Raw genomic sequence first — 17,060 nt, 5'->3', positions numbered from 1 at the left:
AGACACTCATCAATATTTAAGCACCAAACCCTTTAAAGTGTGACTCTTCTGACTGTGAAAGGCTGGCAGCAATATAATGGAAGGCTAACTAAGTTCAGGATGAGCTGTATCACTAAGTGTCAGTGTTTATGGAAGAACATGTACCACTCAGGAATCCTAGAGGAGGGCATCAACCAAGGAGAACGTGGAAATCAGTACGCTGTGTCAATGCAGCTAAACGACTTGATTTCTAATCTTTAAAAAAGTGTACTTCTTAACAGAAATCTAAAGAGTATAGAACATTATTTGGTATACATTACACAATGAGTGTTAGGTGTGTTTACATAGGAATAGCTGGCAATTAGTTCCAAATCCTGTAAACTGTTCAATGGATTTGGTTTTTGACAAAACGGAGAACAAATACCCTAACAAATCACTTCCTGTTTCAGAAATCACATCTGATTATTAACAAACAGCTTGCAGCTTAGAGACATCTTTATATACCACAAACATTTGCACAGGCATATTTTTGCTGACTATTCTTAAGAAACCAAACTGAAGTAATAGGTTTGAAATTTTATATTTGAAAATAAGTGAAGGTTCTCTAAGTTCAGTTTTGCAGGATAAGGCACTCTCTGTGCATGACCATGCTTCCACCCGAGCTTCCACAGCCATATGCAACATCGGTCGGCATCAGCACACCACTGCGACAATGAAAAGAATAACGCCACAGAGAGTGCAAGCTGTTGCTCTTCACTGTAGTCACTAGAGAGAGGGGGGTGCGGAGCTGAGTTAGCTGTACATGAGGAAGGGACAGCCATACTCTGGAATAAGAGGTGGCACTGGACAGATTAAGATAGTAGTGGACTAGCTGTAGTACTGATATTTAAATTCTGCTTCTGTAAGGAGTCTGTTGAAGGTCAAGAACTACTATTTTCTTCTAATAAGAGAATAACTGACCCTTCACTAACCACTTACGAGAATGACAGCATTACAAAACTATTTCAAGTATTCATTATCACAGTGAAAATGTGAGATCAATGTTGGAGAGAATGATCTGAAAATTCCTTGGATGAAAAAGATAAGGGTACTAAATCAAAACTTACAAAATGCTTGAACGCATTTCTTTATATGGTATGAATAGAAAGGTTTTATCCATAAAAAGTTAGAAAAATTAAGAGAAATTATATATTAGTACACCTTCCCAACCACAAATATATAAAAATTTCACCCAGAGCACTGTTATTTCAATGTACACAGTAAAAATGCCTAGATGCAGCAGCCGCCTTCCACCTCTGCATGTGCTCTCCCAGCAGAAGGTTTACTTGTTGAGTCACTGTTTTAAAGTTTTATTTAACGGTTAATCTTATTGAATCATCAGTACACCCAGCTAATTGGGACCCACTGTGGCTCCATCCTCAGTTTCTCAATGGCAGTTTGTAGTTTCTCAAAGGCTTTGTCTAGATTGTCATTTACGATGATCAAATCAAAGTAGTGGTTGTATGCTCTCTGAATTCGGGCACTTTCATCCACTGTTTTCTTCAAGTCGGAGTCCTGTGAAGGTTTTTAAAAAAAGAAGTTTGCATGGTAAACAAACACTGATTTGTTCAGATCTAAAGTGAGTTAAGAAATAAGGGGGTTGGATATTGGTTGGAATTCAGATGCTAGTTCTTAAAATCTATCCTATATAGTGCTGAAGGAGGTATTACCAGATACCTGTTCCTGTTGCAATCTTTCCATCTACTTCTATGGCTTATGAGTATTCTGCACATTCTGTTTTGCTGGCAGTAGAGTGAAATTCCTAACACTATTAAGGTGAGTCCAAGACAAGACAGGCAGTTGACTCCCAGCTAACTTCTATATAATCCTTTCCAAAAGAGTGTTACCTTACATGGCCTGTATAAATCCTGGATCCCCACTGGTATTGGCTGTTCAACTCAAAGCCAATTTACCCCGTCACTTCAAAAGACAGAAAGTCTTGATAGTATGATTTGAAGACTCTAAGCTGTGCCAAAGACATCCCCATAGACTTCAGCTTTGTCTGTGAAATTGTTGTTTGCATCCCACCAAATGATTTGGAACAACACAGGGAGTGGAGTACCTAAGTGATGGATATTGCATGAGCAAGTAAAGCTTTGCATACACTCCCACTATACCTTCACATGTGATTCTCTAAGTATGAATTGGAATCCTATTCATGTTTGCAACATTTCAGAATCAGTAGATAACAATATAACAGAAAAGGCTCCTGCTCTTTGGTAGAAAAGACAAATGAAGAACAAATAGAAAATTTGCAACTTATAGGTACTTTAGAGGAGAACATACTTAGGTACAAAAACTTTTAGAAGATCTCCTTCAGACAGAGTGATTAGAAACTCTGAGCAAATGGCAGTTATATTAAGAAACAAGGAAGCAAGAAAGCCCCAGAAATGCACAGGGATGTAGACTGAAAGACTACAATGGACATATTCTAGCACTGATTCTTTTCCTTTTATAAAAGAAAATAGGTTCTGTTTTAAATTAAGGGACAAAAGGATTACAAAAATAAAACTGTTTAAAATCATAAACTTACATCTAGTTAGTCACCTTTCATTCTGTAGTACTTTTCCATAGAACAGTGACTTTCTAAGTCTGACCAGATGGGATTAAGCACTCTCAAAAGAAAAGGGAAAGTAAAAGGTGTTAACATGGAAGGAGCCTCCTACCGTCAAAAGCTTGGTGGTGATCCCGGCATCCACCACAGCCTTGTGCATGGCACGCAAAGTCTCTAGCTCAGGAGCAGCAATAAATACCACATAAGGCATGAATTCAGATGTCCTCAACACTTTCAGTGCCTGTGCAGAGAGTAATTATAAACCAGTTTATATAATGTTAGAATGTGAAGTGTGCGGGTCATTAGTATAAACTGACGTCTATCTGTCTGTCTTTTCCTAAGGTTGTGGAAATAACTGACTGCCTGTGCTTCTTGTCCTAACTCCACACAGCTCTTCTCTAAACGCCAACCCATTTATCTTGTTGTAGGATCAACTCTTATTGCTCTTTTTTTCCTCTAAAAGGAAGGTATAATTGATCCAGATAAACAATCTCTGTTAATTGTAGAATTCTTAGTACTAAATATTCATTCATACTACAGAATTCATACTGTGCAACACCTACAAATGACAATAACTCCACAGAAAAGGATGGAAAGATTTTAAGAAACATTAAAAGATAAATTGACACAGTATCCAATTGCCTTTTGAATATATATGTTTACAGCAATTGATAAGCGCTATTGATGGCCTTAATCAGAGAAGTGTCTTTTCTAGTGAACACTGGTGAGTACAGACGGACTCCTGGCTGCACAGGTGCTGAGAGTTCTAAGTGACAGATGAATGGATGAACACTCAGCCTTCAACAGGGGTCTTATACACCATCCCCTCTGAGACTTGGGGATCAATCACTGCGGAAGATGGGAACAGAATTTAAGCGCCAGAAGACAGTGGGAAGGGAAGGGCTTTGAAATGCCATCTTCTGAGCAAGACAAAGTGATTGCAATCACAAAAAAACAGCAGCTGTGGATGGCCTGACTGGATCTGCACAAGAAGGAGCTCATCTACAGTCAGGGTAGTGGGAGGGAGGGCTCAGGACCCCATGCCTCACTACAAAATTATTTGCTACTGATAGACTCAAGGAGTAGGGGAGTCATTGCCTCTAATTGTGACACCACAGAGCTCTAGTGAATCGTTCTAATTCAATGTTCACACAGATGGCCCTGTTACACTAAAGGAGTTGTAAAGCTAAGCCCAAAGTAAGGAATCGGAATGCTGCTACTGGTAGGAATAGGGGATGGGAAAGATGATGGGGATGAGAGGGAGGTAGGAGAGGGTAGAGGAGAGAGAGGCAGTCAGAATACTTTATCCACATGTAAGAAATTGTTAAAGGGAAAAATTAATCAATAAAAGTTCAAGAATCGTACTTGGGAGGCAGAGGCAGGCAGATTTCTGAGTTCGAGGTCAGCCTGGTCTACAGAGTGAGTTCCAGGACAGCCAGGGCTACACAGAGAAACCCTGTCTTAAAAAACAAAAAACAAAAACAAAAACAAAAAAAACTTAAAAAAAAGTTCAAGAATCTACAAAAAACTGTTCCATCTATATAAAAAAACAACAAAAATAGAACCTTGTGGTATCCCCACTTTACTTAAGGCATACTGAAATGACTAAAGAGATATGTACCTATCTCTGAGTAGAAACGTGCAGCTGGGCTGAGTGTAGAGGATGGAAACCTGAGCAAGACAGCCACGAGCGAGAGGGAGATGGATGCTCTGTTCTGTGTAAGGGCAATGACGAAACTGTGGTCCTATCTTGTAGGCTGAGTTAAGTTGAACATTTCCCAACATAGCACTTCGATGCTACTTGATCAAGTAAATACTGCACTTCTTCAGGTTCAATCACATGGTTTCCTCAAGCCTTGGCTGTCTGACTGACATTTACTTATGTATCTAGCTATGTACTCATAATGAAGTTGAGAAAGAGCCACATTTCTACCTTGATAAAGCACACTTCCCACAGTCTACATACAAAGACAACCCTCCCCCCCAAAGAAAACTAAAAAGTAACAACAACTTTAAAATCCATGCAACTCACTTGTGGATTGACATCCAAAATGCAAGTCCGTCCGGTTTGGACAACTTCGAGAATAGAGTCAATCTTAGTTCCATACAGGTTTCCTTCATATTCCCCATGCTCCAAGTACTTTCCAGCTTTAATATCTGCTTCCATTTCTGATCGGGACACAAATTTATATGCTTGTCCATCTTTTTCATCTTCTCTTGGCTTCCGTGAAGTAACTAGAATGAAATAAGGTTGAAAACTTGCACAAGGCAATTTTAAGTTGTAAATTGTAGACTGAATACACAGAGATAGCTTGGCGTGGTTCACTTAGTGTATGGTCTGTCTCCTGGTTTTGTAAATGAGTTTTGGGCCACAGCCATGTATGTTTATCCATTATCCAAGTTTTCTTTTCCATTAAGATTGTAGTCACGTCACAAACCATAGAGCCCTTGAACAGGAATGCTCGTTGATTTCTAATGTAGAAGAATGTTCTGAGGGATGGTTCCTAACATAAGCTTTATAACAAAAACGTGATTTCTAATTCTCCTTGAAACTTTAAGCATACTCATCTAGAAGTCTTCATACTGCCTTTTCTTTATGAATGGCAGTCTCCTTTTTCTTGAAGATTCTATTATGGCCCTCCTTTCTGGTTAAACATTATTCTTTTCTTTTATGGCATTTTGAGATAGGGTTTCTCTGTGTAGCTGTGGCTCTCCTGGAACTCACTCTGTAGATCAGGCTGGCCTCAAACTCAAGCAGTAGTGAATCTTAAGTCAATACAGGTCACAAGAACAGACTGGATTGAGCCTGTTACGATGCCTACAGACCACAAACACTCGACCAAAGTGACCTAAGCATTTCTTCATGATTACCCAGAGGTAAGCAAAGTTCACCCGTTCTTAGTTGGATAAAACTGGTTTCTGAAGAGCAATTCTACCCACAAGTGAGGACATCTAGTCCTTCATTCTCCTTAAGCCCTACACTTCCTTTTGTTTTCCTGGTTTCTGATAGTCCCAAATGTGAGATGTTTGATTTTGTAAGCATCATTATGGTGTATTAGCCTCTCCACTCGGACCTATGGTTTCTAAATCAGAGTGAATACTCAAATTCCAAATCCAGTGGGAGGTAATACTTTTCTGTGATAGTTAAATCTATGAATGCTTTCAGGCATGCCATGCTGACAACTTGGTCCATGTTAGGAATGAATTGTTCATACTTTTTTACATCTTTGTAAAGGTGCAGTATGCCAAATTTAACAGTAGCTTTGAGGAAGAAAAATAATTTTTGTAGTATTTTAGGGTTAGCCTGAACCTAAGTCGACCGAATTCTACTTTTGTTAAGAAAATAGAAAATATGTGAGCAAATCATTAAGCACGTGAAATTAAAATAAGTGATATAAATAAAAAAAAAATCAACAGACTTTTAAATTACGGGTAGCAAGCATAAGACACCAAGACAACTTTTAGAACAAAACAAAAAGAACTTTAAACTCAAGGTGAAAGTAAAGGTCTAATTTGTAATGAGACCATTATGTACAACAAGGTGCCCTCTTCTAATCTATTCAAGAATCTTCAAGACAGTTTGATGGTTTCTACACTCAACACCAACAACAAAAAGTCCTGAAACTTGCCTGTTTGTAGAATTTCAAAGGTCATATGTCAAAACATCCAAGAGAGTTTTAAATCTTCCAAGTAAGTACACATAAGGACTTGCTTCACTATCTGTAACTTAACTTAAAAGTCACATCTTCTGGCGAAGTGCTGCTTTGACACTATCAACGTGATGCTTGAAATGAATGTGTAAATGCACATTGTGTACACATCACTTCCCAGGACATGCACAGAATCCCAGTTCACAGCAAGATGTATACAAGTGATTTTTAACTATAACTCCACTCTCTAATGGACACACCAAAAGGAAGGGAGGGAGGGAAGGAGAGGGAGGGAGGGAAGGAGAGGGAGGGAGGGAGGGCGGGCGGTAGTTTTTATGTTTTGTCAGTGATTAATGATGCTGCGCATGTTTTAATGTACTTATTTGTAATTTTCAGTGTCTACTGAAGCCCTTTGTCTGTTTTTGAATTCGGCTTATACAGAGACGTTGATGACCTGGTGGGAAAGGCTCATGATGGTGATTCATTTATCATCAAATACTTACAGACATCCTGTTACTACAGAAACTTGTTTTAGGTAGTAGGTCAAAGAAGAACAAAATACATACGGATCTGTTTTCTTGTAACATATACTCTGATAAGCAGACAGTAAGAACCGAGAATCTTACTCTAAATGAGAAGCAGAATTCAGGTGCTATACCACAACCTCTAGGTAACTGAAGGCGCTACATTAAGTTCAGTGGGTAGATGGGGTTTTTAAGAAGGTTCTCCTTGATTAGAAAGTACACTTCAAGCGTGTGAGATTACAAGAAGTGAGTATTTCAGGCAGCTAGCCAAGCTAAGCACCAAAGGCATGAGTAATGACCTAGAGGGAAGACTAGAATATCAAGTGGGGAGTAGTACGCAGAGTTGAGCTTAACAAGGCGACTGTGATTCTTTAAGCACAAAATCAGCATTAGAAACTTTTGAATGTTTTCCTTAAGTGTGTAAACAGATCACTTAATGGAATTTTAACTTTACTCTCAGACTTCACTTGACTCCTAATCAGATGCTAGAATATTAAGGATGTAGTCTATCTTTTGCAGTTTCCCCGACCACAGTCCTCCTGGTCCTGGGTCATCTACTAAACCTACTATCTCATGTATATCTAAAAAGGAGCCAAATGAGTTGTGAAACATAGGTTAGGGAGGAATGAATTGTTTTCCTTTCTACATAGTTAATTTATTTTCCCAGAAGAATGCTTAAGTGAAGTGGCAAGTTCTAGTTCTCTGGAAAGTCAGTTATATCAAATGGTTTGCTGGGGCACACAGGTGGAAAGGATGTCTTGCTAAAGCAGACACATGAAAGACTGTTTTCCTGAGGCAGACACAGGTGGAAGGATGTTTGGAAATAGCAAACATGTTAAAGGACTCTTGATGAAGGAGAATAAATATGAACCCCACAGACAGTGGGAGACAAACACTGAGCCTTTGCTCTGTCTTGCTATACTTTGCTCTATGACACACATGTATTGGTTCACCTTACACAGCATTGTTGAGTTTAACCTGTGATAACTCTGATATTGAGAGAATTTCCCAAAGAACTGCTCATGAGGTTCCTGTGGCAGCTTGCCTGTCTATGGCCTTGCCTCAGGCTGGTTGAATTACAGCTGCCTGGTGTCTGCTTGGTGAGAGGACTGGACTGCAGCTGCTGATTCTTGCTGGTGTCTGCCTGCCTACAGGACTGGTCTGCAGCTGCTGTGTCACATTTGGTGTTTGCTACAGGACTGAACTGCTTCCCGTGAAGATTAAGCTCACCTCCAAAGAACTATTGCTGAACAGATTCATTTCCCCACATCCTAATAACTTTTCTCTTCTACTACCTCTGCTGGGTGGCAGAACAGAGGAAAGATTGAACCCTTATTAAAAGTAGGTTGCAAAAAAATGTATGCCCACACTTAAGGCCTATGGAGGCCAGTCATAGCAGTGGTTTGTATTCCCACTGCTGGTAAAACAACTAACACTTTTCCTCTAGGCTAATGCATGTTCAAAAGCCAGCCTGTCTCCCAGGATTGCTGTGAAGGCGCTCTGCACAGAAAGACAGTAAGAGGAAACACATTGTCTATCCCTCTGCATTTGTGAGTTCTGTATCTCTTGTCAGCTACCCATGGATGGAAAAATTCAGGAAAAAAACAAAATCTATCTGTACTGACTATGAACAGATTCTTATCCCTTCTCATTGCTCTTTAAGCAATATAGCCTAACAACTATTTATAAACCACTAGCATTATATATAGGCATCATAAATAATTCACATGACTTAAACATCCACAGAAGGTTTTGCATGGGTTATATGCAAAATTCTATGGAACTTGAAATATTCCTGGATTTTTGTATTCTGAGGAGTAGAGGGGGATGTGAGTGTGGTTTCCTGGACCCAGCTAAGGAATGATTACAGAAGCTATGGTATAAAAGCCTGGGGCACCGTTCCAAGAGAATAATTAGAAATTCTAATGGCCTTGGTCAGGAAAATTTGTAGTATGGAAATCTCTAATCATTTTTTTTTTTTTAAAAAGCACCGAAGAGATACTATTTGGACACTCCAGACAAAGAACTCCAGCAAGCAAGATCTTATGCAACACTTGTCTTTCCTTTTGGCACTCACCTCTTACAACATAACTCATAAGAAACTAAAGCAGCAGTGAAGGACAGAAACCAAGGAACAGAATAAGCCACACCCCACCCGTCCCAATGCAGCTCCTGTGCTGTACATCAAGAGGCTGCGAGGAAGCTGGAAATTGTCAACTTGAATCAAGGCTTCAGTTTGATGGGGACTAGCTTATTTTTGTTTTTAGTGCCTAAAAATGAGATTTGTTTAACAAAGTGACAAATTATGAAAATGAAAGTAACTAGAAAGCTATTGACTCTTCTAGATGCCTGAAAGCAAGGAAGGGTAAAGGAACACGGAGCACCAGTGGCTTCATAAAACCTACTCCTTTCCTTCCTGAGCGCCATCATTCAACAAAGCAGTTTTTACTAGCTGCCAGAAATAACATGGGTCAGAACACTAGGAAATAAATCTTATCTGTGTACTCAAATAAGGCGAGAGTAGACAGATATTCCTCCAAAGTTTTTATATTGTTCAGTTAATGGCAGAAGCTTAAATCACTAGATCAAAGTTTGCTGAAAACAGGTGCAATGTTTGAAAGTATCTCCGAACAGGACACTTAAGTGTAAACTACATTTTTACAGAGGAAAAAAAAAACTTACCAAATGCCATAGTCAATGACCAACATTAGTATCAATTATAGGGCACAAAGTCAAGATGCAACTCGCCTGATGCGTATTTGAAGGATAAGAAACTGATTTATGTATTTACAATAACGCAGAGCTGAACTTAAAGAGGAAACAGTCAGGCAAATTCGAAGGCAGAGAATGGTACAACAGGTTAGAAAAACTGATCCAACTGTATGCTGTCTATGAAAGAAACCTTACACTTAAAGCCATCAGTATGCTGGGAGTAAAGGATGGAAAGACATACATGTAAGCAGTGACCAAGACACAGCTGCATACTCACATCGGACCAGACAAACGGGGAGACAATGAAGAATATTTACAATGACAAAAGGGTCATTTCATCCAGAGGTAAGATGCTCACAAACACATAAGCACCTAACAGTAGAATCTCCAAAGACATGACACAAAACAGAAATGAAGCAGAAGAGAGAGAGACAAGTCAGCAAAAGAGCAGAAGACCTCAAGGCTTCCAGGGATGGAGAGAACAGAAGGTTAGAGAGGAAATGAGGACCTGAGTAGCTACAAAGAACATATCAATCAATGCAGCAGTCCAGTCAATGAGAGGAGAAAACATTTTCCCCAAGTGTACAAGAACAAGGAACATGCCCTATTTGAGGCTATAAAAGTTTCTAAGGAGTTAATGGGGTGTATGTTCTCTGGACACACTGAGTGGAATCATCATCATTAACAGGAAAATCTGGAAAACAAAATGTGTGAAATTAGGTAACATACTCCAAAATGGGTCAAGTTAAAAAAAAAAACAAAAACAAAACACGAAACACTTTGAGAGTGACCATTACTGATGGAGCTGTCAAGAGCCTTCCTGGGTGCAGGGCAGCAGTCTTTGTCTCTACTTTGACAGAGTACAGTTTAGCCACCATACTTGTGAAAGACTCTGAAGCCTCAGAAAAGTGTCTTAGCAGGGAAAGATCATTATCACTGTGGTAAGCTTCAAGAAGAAGCATTAGATGTCTAACTGAAGCCTACTGACAGCTTACATGGAAAGACTTAACAAAAATGCACAGGAGTATGTGGCACAGAGAAGGCATCAAAACCAGAGGACTGCTAGTTACCCTTTCACTTTTGACCAAAAAGATCAGTTTCTAGCTCATCCCAGTGACTATTTTCATATATGGTTAGGAAGGAAGGAAGCTGCAGGCAGGCAGTGCATAAGAAGCTGGTTTTAGCTCCAGCTAATTGACTCGTGTTGCACAACTGTCTTATTCTCAGATTACATTTTAAGCCTCTGTGGCATCAGTGTGAAGAGAAAGTGTTTCATTACATTTATCTATTTATAGAATTAAAAATGTCTCTGAGATGAATGCAAACAAAAACATCGAAAACAACAAAATTACAAGATGTAAGAAAGCAATATCTACTGAGAAATTTCTAACATAAATGATCCTGTTAAAAGGAGATCTCCAGTAGACAGCCTAACTTTCTACCTGAGATAACTGGAGAAAAGATCATCCCGAGCCCAAGGGGCAAACAAAAAAAGAAAAGATTCAATTTAAATTAACAAATATATGATAGAAGAAAGCAGAAAATTAATACAATTACAAAAAAAAATTCTAAAATTCAAATATTGAGGAAGACTAAGAAAAAAATGACCGAATTCAGGAACAACAGAGGGGGCTGTGGCTAAGGACCTTGTAGCAATCCTCTAACAATAGAAACACCTGCACAAGTATGTGAACATACTAAAACAATTCCAAGTAACCAAACTGGGTGAAGAGAATGCTATGTGGATTTCATCTGAATGAAGATGTTAGGGAAAAAAATTAGAAGCAGTAATTAAGTAAAATAAAAAGAGACAGAGATATGGAGTGGACAGGTGAAGGAATGGTGACTACCTCTGGATAGCTGTGCAAATGGAAGCATATGAACGTGATCCTGTTTTCTGAGAATATATCTATTACTGGTACTGTTGAACCAACTTTTTTAATATGACACATATTAACTTTGAAAAGATTAAGTAGTTCAAAAGAGAAAAAAATCCATTAAAACCAAAATGAACAAAAAAATGGAAGGTGCTAGGCAGTGGGAAGACGGCTCCCGGACGGGCGGAGCAGCCTGTATAAATGGTTACAAACCGGAAGTAATACTCAGAGTCAGCACAATCCCACAGAAACTCCAATGCCATTCGTTCTTCACAGAACTAGAAAACACAGTTCACAGAGAGACAGAAAAGACTCTAGGTGGTCAAAACAATGCTAAGCAGAGAGAACCCAGCTGGAAGGAACACGGATTACTCAACTTTACACTTTAATAGAGAGCCAGTGTTTGCAGACATTATGGTACTGGCATTAACAGGCAAATGAATATACACCATTGTCCCAGAAATAAACTCCCAGAGCTAGGAACAGTGTGTTAAAACACACACTGGAAAAATGACAGTAGATGGTGCTTGTAAAAGACTATCTAGCTGCAGAAGAATGAAAAATAATTCAAAGTAGACCAAAGACCTTAACTTAAAACATGGAATGGTGAAATTGCTAGGGAAAACATAATGAACACATTTTGAGATATAGGCATATTCTAGAATGTTCAGAAGGAAAAATCCTATAGAATAATAAATAGAGTCAAAAATTTAAAAGTGGTTAAAAATAATCTTTTTTTTTTAAAAAACTGCATAAAAAAGGTAATTGTCAAGAAAAAAAAAGGGATAAAATCATTGCCAGATATACTTCAGATTATATGTATAAAGAACTGTGAAAATTAAATACCAAAAAAACCCAACCCAAACTGCCAACCAATAAATGTAATAATGAGGTAGACAATTCTCTAAAGAAGAAATACAAGCGACAAATATTTTAACAAGTGTTCAATATCAGAATAATTCAAAATAGAACTATTTTGAGATTCTATCTCACTCAAGTCTGAGTGGCTACCATCAAAAGCAATGACAGCAAATGCTAGTGATGATTTGAAGGAAGAGGAAACCTTATTCACTGTTGCTGGGTGTGCAAACTGGTGCAATCATATGGCCATCAGTGCAAGAAACGTAAAGTGGGACAGGGAGATGCTTCAGCTGACAAGGTGCTTGTCAGACGAGCTTGGTTCCTTAGCACTCACAAAAGCTAGGCACAAGGCATGGAGAAATGGCTCTGTGATTAAGGCGCTGGCCTCTCTCACAGAGGACCTGGGTTCAATTCCCAGTACCATATCATGGCTGGAAACCACACAGGTGTGACTCTAGTTCTAGGGAATCTGATACCGTCTTCCCTTCTCACTTCCGTGGACTTCAGGCAACCATGTGGTACACAGTCACAGATGAAGGAAAATGCCCACGAACAAACAAACAACAAACAAACAAACAGGTGGGGCTTGTCTGAGAGGGGTGGTGGGGACGATATGGTAACCAGCTGGATCCTTAGAGCTCCCTGACCTTAGCCTATTCAAAACAGTGAGCTTGAGGTGCAGTGAAAAAAACAAAAACCAAGGGAAGGAGGCAATGGAAGAAGATACGCACCAGGAACCTCTGGCCTCTGCATGTTCACACACCTCACAAGGAATAGCCCCACCCACCCACACAGACCACTCTAAAAACAGAACTAGCTTTCCTAGGTGAGTACCCAAACGCCTCTCTATCATCAATGCTTATTGCTGTTCTATTCAAAATTACAAGGGAACGAAATCAAACTACATGTCTAGCAACTGATGAATGGGTAATGAAAACGTACTAGAATTTTATTTGGTTCTAAAGAAAAATGAAATTGTGAAATCGCCAAGAAAATGGACAGAGCTGGAAAAGAGAATAAATGAGGTAGCTCAAGCTAAGAAAGATAAATACTGCATGTTCCTCATTTGCAGAGCCTAATTGTGGTGTGTGTGTGTGTGTGTGTGTGTGTGTGTGTGTGTGTGTGTGTGTGTGAATGTGTGAGGACAGACGTCATGAAACTAGAAAAGGGACATATTTTAAATTAACCAAAAAAACCGACCACCACTAACAAAACCCCGACGTAAAGAAGGAAGTGGTGAGGGTAAGAGAACACATATGGTAAGAGCATGGAAACACAGTACTAGGGCAGAGGGTATGAGCATCGAGCAGGGACAGGAAGATAGAACAGTGGCAACCTAAACCAGATAGACATGAAAACACTGAAAGGAAGCCTGTTACTGAGTAAAAAATAAAATACGTTTAAGACTGGAGACGGCTCGGCAGTAAACAGCACCTGCTGATCTTGCATGGGATCAGGGCTCAGTTCACAGCACTCACACCAGGCAGCGCACAACTGTCTATAAAGTTCAAATGTGGGTGCTAGGGGGTGTCCTATGCCTCTGGTCTCTATGGCACCTACACTCTCACATGCATATAAACAATTATACCTAATTAAAAATAATAGAAAAAGTCTCTAAATAAAACAGAGTCAAAATAAAACCAATATAAGCAAAAACAAATACTAAGACATTCTAAGTCATAGCACATTAAAATTAGCTTTGGGCAATATGACTTTGTAGGACTGAAGAGTCCATAAGCTGAGCTGTATGGTCTGAACGTGAACTGACCCAACTGGCAGTGCTATATTGAAGGCTCGGGGAGTTTTAGGAACCGGCCCTTAAGAGAAAGCTGATGACTGGGGAATGCCTAGGAAGGGAATTCCTTATCCTGGATCCCTTACTCTCTGCTTCCTGTCTACCATGAGGAGCCTCCTGTTCCACATGCTCCTGCTGCCGTACTGTTCGATCCTACCATGAATTCAAATACAAATAAATAGACAAGAGCTACAGAAAAAAGTAACAAAAGAGCCAAGAAAAAAAAAAAAAACACGAATGAAAACAAATCCTTCTCTTCTCTGAAGAGAGAGGCCTGTGAGGCCATTTCCTCAGGCTTCTCCAAGAGGTCAAATGTACTACAGGTATCATATCATCAGCAATTACCTGCATGCTCCACCTACTCCACTTCTGGCATCACTAAGTGTTCTATGTGAACATGCAAAAGCTAGGGGAAAACAAAGATCACAAAGTGAGAGTCTGAGCTGGAGCCTACACAGGTCTCCTTCTCACATAGTCTCAGGTAGTCTGATAACTGCTGTCTCCTCAAGCACCTGCTTTCAGAGTAGCAGGCTTAGGATCCTGTAGGGCTGAGGCCTGTAATTTAAACCAGACCACCTAAATCCACAAAGCTACTGTTGGACTGAGTGTTTGAGCATCTAGTAGGCTTTCTTCCTTTAAATATACTACACTGGCTGAAAAATACAAATAAATGTCTAATAGTACATAAAAAACAGACGAATGTAATTGGCCCCGACTCTGAATTGTACACATCTACCTCTAGCATGTCTGAAATGCAGTTTACAGATGCAGCCACGGCTGAGCTGCAGCCACGGCTGAGCTGCAGCCACGGTTGAGCATCGAGCAGGCAGCATCCCTAAGACAGTGACGACGTGCAGACTCTCAGAGCTGTCTACTCTTCTGTGCTCATTAGCATAACCAAATCTTATCCAGAATTAGTGTTAATGAACAATAACCCTTTTCTCAATGTACCCATGCTCGATCTGAGCAGCAAATGGAAACTGAAAACTTACATGGCACGGTTGTTCCAAACCTAGCAGGGTTCAGGACTATGAACCTGTTCTTCAGGCTCCTCCTGCCCACGCCTTGAGCTCCGATCAGCACTAGTGTTTTCCGCTGGAAGGGTGGCATTTTTGCTACTTCCTCATAGATCTGAATTTCATGACGATCAAACTCTAAATGTGAAAGTAACAGGACATTATATTCAGTTATACTTTGTATATACAAAAACATTCCCTGGTATTCTGTATGCTAACAGTCTTCTTGCCTGGATAGTTAACTAACACTGGATTCATGCACATCTGACATAGGCTTGTTTTTTACAAATTTTGTAGGGTACAGAAATTATCTTTTTTAAAAAAAATTTATTTAACTCTTTTTTATTGGGTATTTTATTTATTTACAATACAGATGTCATCCCCATTCCCCATTTCCCCTCCCTAGAACCCCCTATTCCATCCCCCTCCTCCTCTATGCTTTTGTACTATTTTGATTACATGAATGTATTAAGGTCAGTTCTAGGTTGAGGGTCTAGCAATACAATAGATGCAAATAGTCAACTAACAAGCAATACAATAAACACAAATAGTCAAAGAAAAAGCAAGTCATTAAACACAACTCCTATGATCACTGTTTCTAAGGGCTTATCAGGATGACCAAAGTATCTGAGCCTACTTCCATGTCCTAGAAATTATCTTATATCTTGATTTAAATGCTTGCCCCCACTCGTTTTCCCTAAGACACTCATTTTACTGTGCTACAAAATCTTAAGAGTTTTATGCACATTTATTAATACTCTATACATTAACACAGTGGTACTCAATCTTCCTAGTGAACCCTTTAATACAGTTCCTCATGTTGTGGTGACTTTCAACCATAAAGGTATCTTCACTGCTATTTCATAACTGTATTTTTTGCTACCGATATGAATCGTAATGTAAATATCTGTGCTTTCCAATGTTCTTAGTTAACCTCTGTATACTGGCTGGTTTTGTGTGTCAACTTGACACAAGCTGGAGTTATCAGAGAGAGAGAGGAGACTCCCTCGAGGAAATGCCTCCATGAGATCCAGCTGTAAGACATTTTCTCACTTAGTGATCAAGGGGGGAGAACCCCTTGTAGGTGGTGCCATCCTTGGGCTGGTGGTCCTGGGTTCTATAAGAAAGCAAGCTGAGCAAGTCAGGGGAAGCAAGCTAGTAAGTAATATCCCTCCATGACCTCTGTATCAGCTCCAGCTTCCCGACTTGCTAGAGTTCCAGTCCTGACTTCCTTTGGTGATGAACAGCAATGTGGAAGTGTAAGTTGAGTAAACCTTTTCCTCCCCAACTTGCTTCTTGGTCATGATGTGTGTGCAGGAATAGAAATCCTGGGTAAGACACTCTTTAAAAGAGTCAGTCAACCTACAAGAGGTCACGACCCCAACAGGTTGAGAACCACTGCATTAAAGGCTTCTTATTAGCAACTTATCAGTAGAAATAATGACCTTACAGTTTCCATCCATCAAGTTTATGTGACTGACATGAAAGGTGTATGTGAAGTACAGGGCCCAGAGCACCTGCTTGGCTGCTGGGCTTGCACAGGCAGAGTATGACACCTCTAGCGACAGCACACTCATGTCTAAGTACCAAGATTCTGAAAATTATCCATAAAATAAAATGCTGGATAAAAAAGTATTTTCAGTAGACTATAGCCTCAAATTATAAGCCAAGTCAATGAAAAAGTTACAAAACTTACTAAAAATTTAAGGATATATATTTAGTGAATGATAAAACCAGTGATTGTGAAACACACCACCTATCCTCAGTGCCCGAGTCTGTCTGCAGTAAGAGCACTTCATCCTTACGTTATTATTGCAACAATTCCTTCTGTGTACAATTTCTTCATACCAGATTGAACCAATATTGGAGAGTAAAAACACCATTTCTCCCTCCTGTCTGGTTTTTCTTTATACTGTGTTATTACTAGCATAGAGGTAGCTCAAAGTCAAGAAAACTAAACCTGATAGTTTCCACATTTAGCTTTCTTTTTAACTGTGTTTATTACAGCAGGACACATAAGGCCGCTTTCCTGCAGACACACAGTGCATTTGCA

At 39.5% G+C, this 17,060-nt stretch overlaps 1 protein-coding gene across 2 annotated transcripts in view; it reads right to left on the bottom strand.

Moving 5' to 3' along the window:
- Positions 1-543: 543 nt before the first annotated feature.
- Mpp6 (membrane palmitoylated protein 6) overlaps positions 544-17,060 on the bottom strand; it is an 87,254-nt gene continuing 70,737 nt past the window's right edge. For both annotated transcript variants that reach the window (XM_028790081.1, XM_028790082.1), the window contains 4 exons: positions 14,984-15,145; positions 4,605-4,807; positions 2,685-2,813; positions 544-1,533 (listed from right to left, as the gene is read on the bottom strand). In XM_028790081.1, coding sequence (XP_028645914.1) covers positions 1,357-1,533; positions 2,685-2,813; positions 4,605-4,807; positions 14,984-15,145 — 671 coding nt within the window. In that variant the 3' untranslated portion in view covers positions 544-1,356. The remainder of the gene's footprint in view (positions 1,534-2,684; positions 2,814-4,604; positions 4,808-14,983; positions 15,146-17,060) is intronic.

The sequence above is a fragment of the Grammomys surdaster genome, unplaced genomic scaffold (genome assembly GCF_004785775.1).
Source record: "Grammomys surdaster isolate TR1022 unplaced genomic scaffold, NIH_TR_1.0 125861, whole genome shotgun sequence".
In the NCBI taxonomy this organism is placed as follows: domain Eukaryota; kingdom Metazoa; phylum Chordata; class Mammalia; order Rodentia; family Muridae; genus Grammomys; species Grammomys surdaster.
Note: the sequence above shows the minus strand (reverse complement) of the source record. Positions and strands in the feature narration are given on the sequence as shown.